Source organism: Bubalus kerabau, chromosome 22, assembly GCF_029407905.1.
Source record: "Bubalus kerabau isolate K-KA32 ecotype Philippines breed swamp buffalo chromosome 22, PCC_UOA_SB_1v2, whole genome shotgun sequence".
Classification (NCBI taxonomy): Eukaryota; Metazoa; Chordata; class Mammalia; order Artiodactyla; family Bovidae; genus Bubalus; species Bubalus kerabau.
The window spans coordinates 39,901,110-39,917,317 of NC_073645.1; the positions used below are offsets into that span (position 1 = coordinate 39,901,110).

Consider the following 16,208-nt stretch of genomic DNA (forward strand, 5'->3'; position numbering starts at 1 on the left):
TTAACAAGAAAGGTATCTGTGGAATCATGCACCCAAATATATTAAAATTTAGCTAGATATTTTCTCTTTTGAAAAAAGACAAAACTGTCAAATAGTAAAGTAAATGCAGACTATAAGGTACATCTATTTACCAACTACTCAGAAGGGAAAGTTAATATTTAGCATTATTTACCGCAGATAATTTTTTTTTTAAGCTACTACTTGAGTCAAAAATAAACAAGTGAATGTACTCAAACTCAATCCTAAAATAAATAGAAGATTACAAACAAATGTAAGCTAGAATTATATCTTGGGTTTTAACTTTTAAAATAGCTCATGAATTTGAAATGAATTTCAAAACTCCATGTTAACAGCCTTCTCCATGGAAGAACCAAGTACTTCACTATATAATATGGATATAACGCTACTTAAAAGTATTAATTCCTTCTGCCAAATTTTTATGTCAAAGCTGCCTCTAATAAAAGAAACAAGACCAGCTGATTTTATTTCAAAATTGTTTAATCACACAATTAAACCCTTCCCTTTGCCTTATAAAAATTTAAGTAAAAATATGTATTTCTGGTTCTAGAAGGATGGTGGTAGTGACAGCATAGTTTTGAGTCTCCCAAAATCCTCCCATAAAAGCACAGAGAACAATCAGGAAAACCAAGGCAAAACCTGTCAACAACATCTACAACAAAACCAGGTGAACAGTACTTCAGGTGATAGTGGTAAAGTGGTCACACAAACTCTCCAACAGACTGCAGTTATAAAAAGTGGATAAAAAGAATCGTAAAAACACTTTTAAAGGCAATGAAAACCTTCCCAAAGCAGAGAGAAGCCAGAGGACAGTCGAATTTCAAAAATTTTCAAGGAGTACAAATTACTAGCTTGGGGTTTACATAGCTCAGGGATAGAGCTGCAGGAAAATGGTGGTATAGTTCATGCAGCAGAAAGTTGAAGCTTTATGGGTTTTAACTATCAGAGGATGGAGTGCAAAGCCGACAGAGCAGCTAGAAATTATGGGGTGATCCCCAGGGGCAAAAAAACCACTGAGAGGCTAAGTTCCATCTCTGCTCAAATCCTTGGCTGACTGCTATATACAGGAGGAGACTCCAGGACACCAGTCTAACACGGCAGCAGTGGGAGACAAAGCAGAGAACGGAAACATGCTGCTGCTGGGAAGATGGAAAGGCGGGAAGGGTAAGGAGACAAAGTTTGCAACTTGAGGAAAGGAAAGCCAACTGCCCTCTAGAACATAACATCAATCATCCCAGAATATAACAGAATCCAAGTTTCCACAACTCATTATTTCCAATGTCCAGTTTTCAAGAAGCAGCAGCAAGAAAAAGAAAAGCAAAGAAAAAAAGACAAGGTCATGTCACAAGCATATAGGAACCAGTTTGAAGAGGCTCCAAGAAGCTACATCTGAGAAAATTTAGGCACCAAAATAATTAAGCATGGTAAAGAATTATAACCATTGAAAAAAATAGGAACCCATGAGTGCATGCTGATAACAGATAATTATGGGATAAGGGAGAACTCTTGGTAATAAAAGTAGAATGCCAAGGGCTATTGTTTTTCTGTATTTGTGTTAACATTTAAAAAAAATTTTAAATGATGTATTTTTGGAACCCAGTAAAACAAAACAACACTCTAAAAGGTGCTGAGAAAACAGAAGCTTTACAACACTCTAAGTAATGACTCAGTGAGGAACTGACCTTATTTAGAACTTTTATCTATAATAAGGACAGACTATCTTAAATATACTACTTTAGAGTACAGAACTCTCACACGACAAAACTTTACAGGCTTTGTTTTCACTATTAGCTCGTTTCTTAAAAATATCACTGGTTGCTAAAACCAGGAAAACAAAAGAGAGAAGAGATGAGATGAGAAGAGGCCCACTACACTGTTTAATGTCTTTTATACAAAGATGTAGGGGCAAATCCCTTCTAGAACTCTCTTCCCTGAAAAGCAGGCACGGTTTATCCAGAGATTAAAAACTAAGAAACCTATCAAGTTTCCTTCTCCAAAAAACTGACCTCTCTTCTACAAGGTTGTTTTTCATCTAATTTATCTTCTATTTAACTGCACATGGGAATATTATTTTCTTTTGCAAAGTATCCAAAATCCTCTTAGAAGCTGAACTATAAATTTAAAAATAATCTTAATAATCTTAGTGACTGCAACACTAATGTGAAATAATTTAGTCTTCTAATAGCAGTACTACAAACACAGCAGTTGAGTTCTTCTGTGATTAAAAAACTAACTTTAGTCAATGCAAAAAAAAAAGGCAACTTCAGAATGACTGTGTTTGCTTTCTAAAACATTTGATAAAAGCAAGGTGTAAGAACCAATTTTTACAAACACAACTATGTTTCCATTCCCAAGCTTTATTTGGGAAATTCAAAACTGTATTTCATATAATTAGAAAACAACTTCCCTTCACAGTGCAAGATCCTTTCAAATTAATATATTCAAATTCCAGTTCTCACAGCTAAATGTCCAAAAAACCCACTTTTCTAAAAAGATTTACTTTTTTCTTGATAAATGAGAATGATTACATCAAGGCATAACAAAAGAAGTTACATCTACTGAAGCCTTAGTGTGTAGTAATGGAAACCCACTCCAGTATTCTTACCTAGAGAATCCTGTGGACAGAGGAGCCTGGTGGGCTGCTGTCCATAGGGTCACACAGAGTCGGACACAACTGAAGCGACTTAGCATGCATGCATGCAGGCACTGGAGAGGGAAATGGCAACCCACGCCAGTATTTTTGCCTGGAGAATCCCAGGGACGGGGGAGCCTAGTGGGCTGCCGTCTATGGGGTCGCACAGAGTAGGACACAACTGAAGCGACTTAGCAGCAGCAGCAGGCACCATAGTTTATTTACCTATCTCTGATCACAGTTACCAGCAAAGCAGCATACTTGTCCATTTTTACAGATGTGTAACTTGCCCAAGAACATGTAACAAACAGTAAAACCGTATCACCAGGATGTGAACATAGCACTTGCTAACTCAAAAGTCAGGATTATTTCTACTCCGCGTTGCCTTCTGAAGCATAAAGCTGTACAACTCCAGTATTTTCAGTAAACAGTTTTCTATGAATACTTCTAACTTGTTTCCTCTTTGGCAAAATTTTCTCTTAAATTACAACAGCTAAGTTTGGTAAATCTTCACACAGACTTCTGGCAGTCTGAAATTCAAAATAAAGTTAAGAAAGAAAAAAATCCTCACAGAGAACCATTTTATTATTTCAAAATAAAGTTTAAAAAAATAAAGAAATCCTTGCAGAAAGCCATCACTGTCTGTGGGTGATGAGTATGATCCTTTCCTGGATTTCGGGAAAACATTATTAAAGTTATATTTTACTTGATTCAAGGTCAAGTTCAAAAATGCTTAAGAAACAAACATTTAAAAGAATATTAAGCTAGGTGACTTCCCTGGTGGCAGAGTGGATAAGAATCTACCTGCCAATGCAGGGAACATGGGTTCGATCCCTGGTCCAGGAGGATTCCACATGCTGTGGAAGCCCATGTGCCACACTTCTGCGTCTGTGCTCTAGAGCCCACAAGCCACAACTACTGAGCCTGTGTGACGCAACTACTGAAGCCCACGTGCCCAGAGCCTGTGTTCCACAGCAAAAGCCACCACAATCAGAAGCCCACGCACTGCCACAAAGAGTAGCCCCTCTCAGAGCAGCTAGAGAAAGCCCGTGTGCAGCAATAAAGACCCAGTGCAACCAAAAGATAAAAATTTAAAAAACATATTAAGTTAAAATTATAACAACACTGGGCTTCCCAGGTGGCTCAGTGGTAAAGAATCTGCCTGCCAATGCAGGAGATGCAGCAGACGCAGGTTTGACCCCTGGATTGGGAAGATCCTCTGTAGGAGGAAATGGCAACCCACTCTAGTGTTTTTGCCTAGAGAAGCCCATGGACAGAGGAGCCTGGCAGGCTGCAGTCCATGGGTTGACACAACTTAAGAGATGGGTTGACACAACTGAAGAGACTAAGCATGCACGAACATAACAATGCTAAGTGATCCCTATGACACTGTAACAACCTGCACATGTTTAAATAGGTCTCAAGGAGGAGAAATGTGAATACGCATGCCTAAACGTTAAAAACCCAAGAAACTTTGAATCATGATAGCAGGCTAATTTAGAACAATTTTATATACATACAAGTGGTCTACAGATATGTTCTAATCTTAATTGGTTTATGCTCTTTCAAAAATTTGATCATTCTAAAACGTTCTTCTCTTTGTTTCAAATATTTTCCTATGAAGCTGGGTTTCAAAGAGGCAGAGGAACTAGAGATTAAATTGCCAACATACACTGGATCATGGAGAAAGCAAGGGAGTTCCAGAAAAACATCTACTTTTGCTTCATTGACTGTGCTAAAGCCTCTGATTGTATCGATCACAACAAACTGTGGAAAATTATTTAAGAGATGGGAGTACCAGACCATCTTAACCTGTTTCCTAAGAAACCTGTAGGCAGGTCAAGAAGTAACAGTTACAACCAGACATGGAACTCACTGGTTCAAAATGGGAAAAGTAGTACAACAAGGCTGTATATTGTCAACTTCTGTGCAGAGTACATCATGTGAAATACTGGGCTGGACAAATCACAGGCTGGAATCAAGACTGCCAGGAGAAATGTCAACAACCTCAGATATGCAGATGATACTACTCTAATGGCAGAAAGTAAGGAGGAACTAAAGAGACTCTTCATGAGGGTGAAAGAGGAGAGTGAAAAAGCTGTCTTGAAACAACATTCAAAAAAACTAAAATCAAGGCATCAGGTCCCATCATGTCATGGCAAGTAGAAGGGGAAGAGTAGTAGTGACAGATTTTATTTTGTGGGCTCCAAAATCACTGCTGACGGTGACTGCAGCCATGAAGTTAAAAGACGCTTGCTCTTTGGAAGGAAAGTTATGACAAACCTAGACAGCATATTAAAAAGCAAAGATATCACTTTGCCGACAAAGGTCCACGTAGTCAAAACTATGGTTTTCCCAGTAGTCATGTATGGATGTGAGAGTTGGACCATAAAGAAGGCTGCATGCCAAAGAATTGATGCTTTTGAACTGTGGTGTTGGAGAAGACTCTTGAGAGTCCTTGGACAGCAAGGAGATCAAACCAGTCAATCCTAAAGGAAATCAACCCTGAATACTCATTGGAAGGACTGATGCTGAAGTTGAAGCTCTAATACTTTGGCCATCTGATGTAAAGAGCTGACTCATTGGAAAAAACCCTAAAGCTGGGAAAGATTGAAGCCAAAAGGCGAAGTGGGTGGCAAAAGATGAGATGGTTAGATAGCACTACCGACTCAATGGACCTGAATCTGAGCAAATTCCAAGAGGTAGTGGAGGACAGAGGAGCCTGGCATGCTACAGTCCATGAGGTCACAAAGAGTCGGATGCTACGTAGCAACTGAACAACAACTTTTCACATCACTAAGTGAAGCAGTCATGGTAAAAATATCTTAAGAGCTCTTAAGCCTTAAGCTTCCAAAATGGAAATAAACATTATTTTGTTCTTCCTCCAAAAAGGGGGGCATTATTATTTGTTCTTCTGTTTTTTCTAGAGTGTCACTTTCTGTTTTAGAGATTACAATAAACCACACAAGATGAATTTATATTCAGTAGGGGGAAAACATAAAATACTGAGATTATAATAGTACATTTCCTTTAGTGTGAATTCTAGAAACTTGGAAGCTATATGAATTGAGAGTTCTATTTTTATACTAACAAAAATGTTTAGAAGAAAATAATGTAAAAAAGATTTTAATAAAAATGAGACGAATGTTTCGACTTCTCAACACTAAGACAAAAAAGAAGCAAGGATGAGTTGAAAATAATAATTTATTCTCTCCTCCACTAACGATTTTAAGTACTCCTTAAACTATGTGAATAATACATAGCACCACAACACTAAGTAACTTTACATGGTCAGGTTTCTAACCATAGTGACTAAAAACTATTGAGACAGCGTGCTTGTTTCCAAGATTAAGCTGTCACCCGGGAAAAGGTGCTGGCACTATATAACCCAAGCCTACAAGGACTAACATAAGAACATGGAACCACTGTCCATGCTTTGTCCTTCAACTCTCCAGAAATACTGGTCTTTATTTTTATTTTTTGACAAGGTGATACAGTCACAAAAATCAAACAATACAAAAAAAGTTTACAGTGAAGAGTTTGGATCCCACCTTCACCCCTGTCCATTATCATTAACCCAGTTTCCTTCACCTTTTCCCCATAAAAATCTTTATTGGTTTCTTGTATATTCTTTCAGAGATTCGTTATACAGGTCCTTATTAAAATAAAGTAGGATACATATACTTCACAAATTGTCATGTTTTTCTTTCTATCATTGATATCAATTCAACATGACCTAAATAATGCCTCACTATACTCTCTTGATGCCTTCATGAAGTCTTGGGTCCAAGACTGACCCAAGGCTTTAGGTGAGCAGTATCTCAGATATAGCAAGAGAACGGTGAGCAAAGGAGACAACAATAGCTAGTGGTTAAAAGCCACAAGCAATAGACACAAGAGCTTGGTATGTTTAAATATCTAAGGCTGGGAATGGCGAACTATGTGGTCCATGGACCAAATCCAGTCCACTGTTTGTTTTTCTATGGCCTGTGGGCTACCAATGGTTTCCACATTTTTAAATGGTTAAAAAAAAAAAAAAAACTTTATGACACACAAAAATTATAAAATTCATATAATACAGCTTTATGGTTACACAGTCAAGTCATGCCCATTCATTTACTTACTGTCTTATCTATGACTGCTTTCTTACTACAAGGCAGAGTTGAGTAGTTGCAAAAGAAACCATGTGAATGCCAAAGCCAAGACTATTTACTTATCTGGCACTTTAGAGAAAAAATCTGCCATCCTCTTCTCTTAGGAAGGTCTATTTGGCTGAAGCACTGTGAGTGAGGGGCTGAGTACAAAAAGAAACTAGAGAGGTAAAGAGGGACACGCACGTCATGGTAATGATTTGGGTCTATAGCCTAAGAGGAATGGGGAAGCCATTAAACGAACTTTAAGTAAGAAAGGGACAATCAGATATGCATTTTGAAAAGCTTATTCTGGTTGTCATATTGGTAACCAGTGTTAGGAGATAAGGGAGGAGGCTAATGTAGTAAGTAGTTCAAGCGAAGTATAAACACAGCTTAGACTATAGGGATGGAAAAATAAAGAGGCTGGGCCAGATTATTTCTGAGATTCACTTCCAGCTTAAAATTTAAGAATCACAAGGGTTTACAAGTCTGGTTTTGCAACTTTCCAGGGTATTTTTAATTATCAAAAACAATTTTCAAAACTGTTATGCTATGAACAGCTTTCTAACAGGTAGTAAGAAATATGCCAACAGAGCATTCTGTATCTAAGAAGTCTGGAAATTACTGCAGGATAAATGATTCCCCCCATTGGCATGCTTTCTAAAATATAGTTTATATTTTTTATAAGTTGGAAAGGACTACTCTTATGAAATTTACCACTAAAGAATTTACAGATAATATAATATAAATCAACACAGAGGGGAACAAGCACAAATACTGCTCAAGTACATTTTTGGTATACCTTCTTTCCTCTAAGGTAGTAATAACAAAGAACATACCTGCTACATTCTAGCAATGTAACTTTAAGGCGGCCTTCAGTAAGTGCCCATTGTTGTATATGGATAAGCTCTTCGTCGTCGTCTTCAAATCCTTGCAAGGTTTGGAACGGGAAAAAAGGCTTATACCTGACAAAAGTAAAGATAAGTCTAAATTTCTGAATAATAAACACCACACTTTAAAGCACTGTAACAAAACCTACCTGTAGGAAAACAACACAAAACAAAACACCTAATACCTAAATTATAAAACCAGTTTACCCCTGTCCCTCCTAACTGGCTGCAAATGCTGCTTTCTCTGCGGCAGTCAGAACTTCCTGGTTTTTCTGGCATGCCCTCACTGACTAGGCAGGACTCCAGGAAGAAAGTTAAAGAAAATCTAAGGCCAACCAGTGGGCTCTGAAACTTGAGTTGGGAGGAGAGAGATTCTTTCTGGACCAGATGGGAAGTGTTCCTACAGTAACAATATCAAAATTCAGAATGCACTGTTCCATGGAAACAATATAACTGGATAGTGATTAGTACTAGATACTGATAAATAATAACACAACAACAATTAACAGCAGCAAAGGTATTTATCAGACATGTTTACTATTTGCCAGGCAGTGTGCTAAGAGCTTTACATGCTTTGTATCTTATTCATGCTTACAATCCTGAATGGGCAATATTACTAGCTTCCCTTTCCAGATGAAGTGAGGGTTAGAAAGGTTAAAGAATTTGTTCAACATTACATGGTGAGTGGCATAACCAGAATTCAAGCTATTCTGACTTCATCAAAGCTCAAACTACATAATGCTTCTGTTATGTAGTGTTTATACACATAAACACTTCAGTTACCTATGAATTATTCAGGTCTTTACGTGTTCATTGTTAATACTCTAGGTTTTTATGGAGATGCTTGTGGTGAGTTACAAACTGCAGCTTTAAAAATCTTTACTTTGACACATACTTCGTACTTCTCCATTTAAGCAAAGGACAAAAAATAAGAGAAAATTGGACTTGAGGGTCTATAGTTTTTGACTAACTCTCCTTGCTGTCACTAGTGGAGAAGGCAATGGCAGCCCACTCCAGTGCTCTTGCCTGGAAAATCCCATGGACAGAGGAGCCTGGTAGGCTGCAGTCCACGGGGTCGCTAGGAGTCGGACAAGACTGAGCGACTACACTTTCACTCTTTACTTTCATGCATTGGAGAAGGCAATGGCAACCCACTCCAGTGTTCTTGCCTGGAGAATCCCAGGGACGGGGGAGCCTGGTGGGCTGCCGTCTATGGGGTCGCACAGAGTCAGACACGACTGAAGCGACTTAGCAGTAGCAGCAGCAGCTGTCACTAGATACGACATTTGCCTGCTCAAAAGCTTTATGCCGTCTCACTAACCATACAATATAAAAGATAGTCAAAAGTTCTTGGTTTCATGTTCAAGGTCTACCAAAACCAATCTTTCCAATAGCATTTTTCCTTAATAGAAACTTTCCAATCTAGAAGACTAGTCACCTCATGAACCCAGAAGATGCCATGTGTATTCCTGCTTTCAAGCCTTTTGTAGAAAGTGAAGGTTTCCCTATTCCTCAAAGCCTGCTGCTGCTGCTACTGCTATGTCGCTTCAGTCGTGTCCGACTCTGTGTGATCCCATAGACGGCAGCCTACCAGGCTCCCCCGCCCCTGGGATTCTCCAGGCAAGAACACTGGAGTGGGTTGCCATTTCCTTCTCCAATGCATGAAAGTGAAAAGTGAAAGTGAAGTTGCTCAGTTGTGTCCGACTCTTAGCGACCCCATGGACTGCAGCCCACCAGGCTCCTCCGTCCATGGGATTTGCCAGGCAAGAGTGCTGGAGTGGGGTGCCACTGCCTTGTCCGTCCTCAAAGCCTACTCAAACCCTAAACAATCAGCTTTAGTTCCTGTATCATGGTAGACCACACACACTGCTTTCATTCTTCTTTATCTTATAGTTATTTAAAAATTGCTGGGCATTTATGCCTTGAAATCTCAGATGTACTCTGGTCTCACAATTATCTAACCCCTGACACAGACCATCAGGACTGAAGCATGTATTGATCTGGTTTATAAAAATCCAACACTAAAAATGAAACAAACATTAAGAAAATACGAATGGCCCTCAACAGTTTATACTGAAAAAGACTGTTAGAGGGAGAGAAATACTATTTTACGGTTGCCCGCTGAAACATGAGTAAAGAAAAACACCTCTTAGGGAAGGTGAGCAGACAGACAACGCTCAGCGCTCTTCTGCTGCTCCTGGAACGGATGGAAAACAGAAAGACGCCTTTAGTTTCTTAATTTCCACTGAACTTCTTTGATTCAGACAGACTGGCGCCAAATTTCTGAGAGGAAAAAAGTTAGAAACTACATCTATCATAGAAATGACAGATGATGTGGTAGCTGAATGTTTTTAATAAGCCTTATGACTCCTGAAGAACATGTTACAGTCACTCTATTAAAAACAAAAAAATCGCAAAAAGCACTATATACACTAGCAACTTTGAATAATCCAGGTGCTAAATCACAGCTGCTGCATGAATTACCTTTTCTTGTCAAATATAAAGCTAAAATTCAATTAAAAAATTTCTCACAGGTGTGTGACTTTAATGTTACAAGCAGTAAAATCTAATTTCGGTTTATTAATACTTCTAGGGGTGCTGCTGAAAGGATTTCTGCACAAAAATAAACTAAAATTAAAAAATGTATTCCATTTAGAAACAGCACACTAAACAGTGGGATAAAGCTACTTGTTCAACACCCTCTCATCACTCACAAAAACAGAATCAAAATGGCTTAAAGACGTTAAGACACGACACCATAAAACTCCTAGAAGAGAACACAGGCAAAACATTCTCTGACATAAATCATACCAGTATTTTCATAGGTCAACCTCCTAAGGCAATAGAAATAAATATAAACAAATAGAACCTAATCAAACTTATAAGCTTTTGTACTGCAAAAAAATAAATAAATAAACAAAACAAAAAGATGACCTACAGATTGGAAGAAAATATTTGCAAATGATGCAACTGACATGGGCTTAATTTCTGAAATATACCAACAATTCATACAACTGAACAAGAAAATAGCCCAAAATAAAAATGGGCAGAAGATCTAAAAAGACATTTCTCCAAAGAATAAATACAGACAGCCAGTAAGCACATGAAAAGATGCTCAACATCACTAATTATCAAAGAAATGCAAATCAAAATTATTACAATGAGGTACTACCTCAAACTGGTCAGAATGGCCATTATTAAAGAGTCTACAAACGACAAATGCTGGGGAGGATATGGAGAAAAGGGAACCCTCCTACCTGGTTGGTGGTAATATAAGTTGGTGTAGTCATAGTCACTCTAGAAAACAATAGAGAGGTTCCTCAGAAAACTAAAAATAGAATTACCATATGATCCAGGAATCATACTCCTGGGCATATATCCAGACAAAACTATAATTCAAAAAAATACATACACCCCTATGTTCACAGTAGCACTATTCACAACAGCTAAGACATGGAAACAACCTCTACATGTCCATAGACAGATGAATGAATAAAGAAGATGTGCTACACACATACAATGAAATATTATTCAGCCATAAAAAAGAACAAAATAATGCCATTTGTAGCAGCACGGGTCAACAGATGCAACTAAAGATTATTGTACTAAGTGAAGTAAGTCAGAAAGAGAAAGACAGATACCATGTAATATAACTTATCAGTTCAGTTCAGTTGCTCAATCGTGTCTGACTCTTTGGGACCCCATGAACTGCAGCAGGCCAGGCCTCCCTGTCCATCACCAACTCCTGGAGTCCACCCAAACCCATGTTCATTGAGTCGGTGATGCAATCCAACCATCTCATCCTCTGTCGTCCCCTTCTCCTTCCGCCCTCAATCTTTCCCAGCATCAGGGTCTTTTCAAATGAGTCAGCTCTTCGCATCAGGTGGCCAAAGTATTGGAGTTTCAGCTTCAACATGAGTCCTTCCAATGAACAGCCAGGACTGATCTCCTTTAGAATGGACTGGCTGGATCTCCTTGCAGTCCAAGGGACTCTCAAGAGTCTTCTCCAACACCACAGTTCAAAAGCATCAATTCTTCAGCACTCAGCTTTCTTTATAGTCCAACTCTCACATCCATAAATGACCACAGGAAAAACCATAGCCTTGACTAGATGGACCTTTGTTGACAAAGTAACGTCTCTGCTTTTGAATATGCTGTCTAGGTTGGTCATAACTTTCCTTCCAAGGAGTAAGCGTCTTTTAATTTCATGGCTGCAGTCACCATCTGTAGTGATTTTGGAGCCCACAAAAATAAAGTCTGACACTGTTTCCACTGTTCCTTTTTTTAAGGCCAAGTCACGTGGCATGTGGGATCTTAGTTTCCCAACCAGGGCTTGAACCAGGGACCCCTGCATTAACCACTGAACCACCTGGAAGTCCCTGCAGAATCTAAAATATGACACAAATGAACCTATCCATGAAAGAGGAACAGAATCACGGACATAGAGAACAGACTGGTGGTTGCCAAGGGGGAGGAGGGATTTGGGAGAGGGATAAAGTTGGAGGTTGGGGTTAACACATGTAAGTTTTAATATACAGAGTGGATAAACAACAAGGTCCTACTGTATAGCACAGGGAACTATATTCAACATTCTGTGATAAACCATAATGGAAAAGAATATGAAAAGGAATGTATTTATATATATGTGTATAACTGAGTCACTTTGCTGTATAGCAGTAATTAACACAACACTGCAAATTATACTTCAACAAAACAAAACAAAAAGCCACTTGTTCAGCAAGTTAATAAACAGAACCCACACACTCTCAAAGAACACTTGGTTTTCAAAACTTTTAGTCCAAGTCTTTAGTAGCTCAAGTTCATAAAGGAATCCAAACAATGAAGCAGGCTACTTCTATAACTTCCTTTTGTCTTCCCAAGGGAACATTTCATGCAAAGACAGGCACAATAAAGAACAGAAATGGTATGGACCTAACAGAAGCAGAAGATATTAATTAAGAAGAGGTGGCAACAATACACAGAAGAACTATAAAAAAAGATCTTCATGACCCAGATAATCACAATGGTGTGATCACTCACCTAGAGCCAGACATCCTGGAATGTGAAGTCAAGTGGGCCTTAGGAAGCATCCCTACAAACAAAGCTAGTGGAGGTGATGGAATTCCAGTTGAGCTATTTCAAATCCTAAAAGATGATGCTGTGAAAGTGCCGCACTCAATATGCCCAAAAATTTGGAAAACTCAGCAGTGGCCACAGGACTGGAAAAGATTAGTTTTCATTCCAATCCCAAAGAAAGGCAATGCCAAAGAATGCTCAAACTACTGCACAACTGCACTCATCTCACACACTAGTAAAGTAATGCTCAAAATTCTCCAAGCAGACTTCAACAGTACGTGAACTTCCAGATGTTCAAGCTGGATTTAGAAAAAGCAGAGGAACCAGAGATCAAATTGCCAACATCCGCTGGATCATGGAAAAAGCGAGAGAGTTCCAGAAAAACATCTACCTCTGTTTTATTGACTATGCCAAAGTCTTTGACTGTGTGGATCACAACAAACTGCAGAAAATACCAGATCGCCTGACCTGCCTCCTGAGAAATCTGGAAGCAGGTCAAGAATCAACAGTTAGAACTGGACATGGAACAACAGACTGGTTCCAAATAGGAAAAGGAGTACGTCAAGGCTGTATATTGTCACCCTGCTTATTTAACTTATATGCAGAGTACGTCATGAGAAACGCTGGGCTGGAAGAAGCACAAGCTGGAATCAAGATTGCTGGGAGAAATATCAATAACCTCAGATATGCAGGTGACACCACACTTATGGCAGAAAGTGAAGAGGAACTAAAGAGCCTCTTGATGAAAGTGGAAGAGGAGAGTGAAAATGCTGGCTTAAAACTCAACATTCAGAAAACTAATATCATGGCATCCGGTCCCATCACTTCATGGGAAATAGATGGGGAAACAGTGGCTGACTTTATTTTTTGGGGCTCCAAAATCACTGCAGATGGTGACTGCAGCCATGAAATTAAAAGACGCTTTCTCCTTGGAAGGAAAGTTATGACCAACCTAGACAGCATATTCAAAAGCAGAGACATTACTTTGTCAACAAAGCTCCATCTAGTCACGGCTATGGTTTTTCCAGTAGTCATGTATGGATGTGAGAGTTGGACTATAAAGAAAACTGAGTGCCGAAGAATTGATGCTTTTGAACTGTGGTGTTGGAGAAGACTCTTGAGAGTCCCTTGGACTGCAAGGAGATCCAACTAGTCCATTCTAAAGGAAATCAGTCCTGAATATTCATTGGAAGGACTGATGCTGAAGCTGAAACTCCAATACTTTGGCCACCTGATGCCAACTGACTCACTAGAAAAGCTCCTGATGCTGGGAAAGATTGAAGGCAGGAGGAGAAAAGGACAACAGAGGATGAGATGGTTGGATGGCATCACAGACTCTATGGACATGAGTTTGAGTAAGTTCCGGGAGTTGGTGATGGACAGGGAGGCCTGGTGTGCTGCAGTCCATGGGGTTGCAAAGAGTCGGATACGGTTGAGCGACTGAACTGAACTCTGTCTTCCCACCCTATCACAAAATCCTTTCATTAGCCTTTATCTCTTGTTAACTATCAACTTAAAACTGTCAGTTTTCTCACTCAAGTTCCCAGAAGACAAACCTTTTACAAGCTATCTGTATTTCCTCTTGTAGAAAACTTTAAAAACCAATATGGGAAGATGGACTTTTATAACAGCATGAGACACTCCATTGATCTGCTCCCAGTAAAACTGGGGAAATTATTAAAACAAATATTAAGGCCTCTGGAAATGGTTCCAAGGGCAAACAGCAAGTAAATAAACTTATAATCAAGAAAACCTATAGAAACGTGGTAAGAAAGGTGACAATCTGTGGTGCTGAAGTCAAGACTGCTCCCACCAATAGGCTCAGCAAGAAAGATATTTCACTCTGGACTGCTGTAGCCAAGAACACAGGATGCCTTGCCATCACCACCACCCCAACTCCAATTCCCTGTCAGAGGAAAGAACAGGTCATCAGTGTTTCTCATATGGCCCTCGACTACCTATGATAAGGTTAAGTTCAGGGCAAGAATGCTCAAGAAATTGGGAGCTCCTTTCATTGACCCGGTCCCCACTTGAGAAACGCAGACTCTATCTTGGGCATAGCACACTAAGGATTCTGCCATCTTGACTGTCCTTGCCCTGGTTCATGACACAGTGGTTCTCTGCCAAGAGAGGCAACCCAAGAGGACCTCAGGCTTCTGCCACCCCGCAAGGCTTCTGTCACCCCCTCATCTCATTTCCATCTAACATCCAACAGCTAGAGTCAGGGAACATTCCAGGGCATTGTTGAAAACAAAAGATATGTCAGAGACTTAACATGCCACTAAAATAATCCAAGCAAATCACTAAAACAATCATTAAACAAACACACACTAAACCCTGGGAGAGGGGGACAGTATCCAGTTACTACAGTATTTTATCTAAAATATTTGGTTTCCAACAAAAAATATGAGGCATATAAAGCAACAGGAAAGCATGATCTGTAAAGCAGAAAGAAAGCAGGCAACACAAACTACAACCTGCCAGTTAAAACGACCAGGTGTTGGACTTAACAGAAAAAGACTTTAAAATAGCTCTTAAAAACATGCTCGCGAAAAAAATGTTTAAAGCATGATTAAAGAAGTAAAAGGAGGTATTATGACAATGTCATACGAAATCTTTAATATCAATGGATACACTGATATATTTTTAAAAATATGTATTTTAAAAAAAAGTGTGAATTCTGGACTTGAAAAATAGAATAAAATTTAAAGTACAGAGAAATTTTGAAGTTCAACAAAAGGGCTCTGAACAGTAGCTATGAACTTGTAGAAGAAAAAAAAGTAGTGAACTGGAAGACAGAGCAATAGAGGTTGGCAAGCCAAAAAATGGGGGGTGGGGGTGGCCTGGGGGGGGCGGATGAAGAAAAACAAACTGAGCCTTAGAGAAATGATATCATTAAGTATACCAACATAGACATAATGGGAGTGCCAGTGGGAGGGGAGGGGAGAGAGAGAGAAAAGCAGAAAAAATATTCAAATAGAGGTAGCTGCTGCTGCTAAGTTGCCTTCAGTAGTGTCCGACTCTGTGCAACCCCATAGACGGCAGCCCCCTAGGCTCCTCCGTCCCTGGGACTCTCCAGGCAAGAATACTGGAGTGGGTTGCCATTTCCTTCTCCAATGCGTGCATGCATGCTAAGTCGCTTCAGTTATGTCCGACTCTGGGCGACCCTATGGACAGCAAACCACCAGGCTCCTCTGTCCACGGGATTCTCTAGGCAAGAATATTGGAGTGGGTTGCCATTTCCTTCTCCAAAATAGAGGTAGCTAGTAAGCCCCAAAGCCACAAATTACATGATTTCATTCATATGAAAATCCAGAATAAAGACATCGACAGAAAGTAGTTAGTGGTTGCTTAGGGTTTAGGGTGGTAGGTGGGTAAGGAGGATGATGGTTGAGGGTATGGGGTTTTGTTTTTGAGGTGATAAGAAATGGTCTAAAATGACAGTAGTGACACACCACT

General features: G+C 39.4%; 1 protein-coding gene across 2 annotated transcripts in view; it reads right to left on the reverse strand.

The window, feature by feature from the left end:
* The window catches only part of PDZD8 (PDZ domain containing 8), an 82,452-nt gene that overhangs the window by 46,818 nt on the left and 19,426 nt on the right, over positions 1–16,208 (reverse strand). Inside the window, exon 2 of one of the 2 annotated variants that reach the window (XM_055560716.1) lies at positions 7,623–7,748. The exons of the other annotated variant lie outside the window; for it this stretch is intronic. Coding sequence (XP_055416691.1) covers positions 7,623–7,748 — 126 coding nt within the window. The remainder of the gene's footprint in view (positions 1–7,622; positions 7,749–16,208) is intronic. 2 annotated transcript variants of the gene reach the window in all.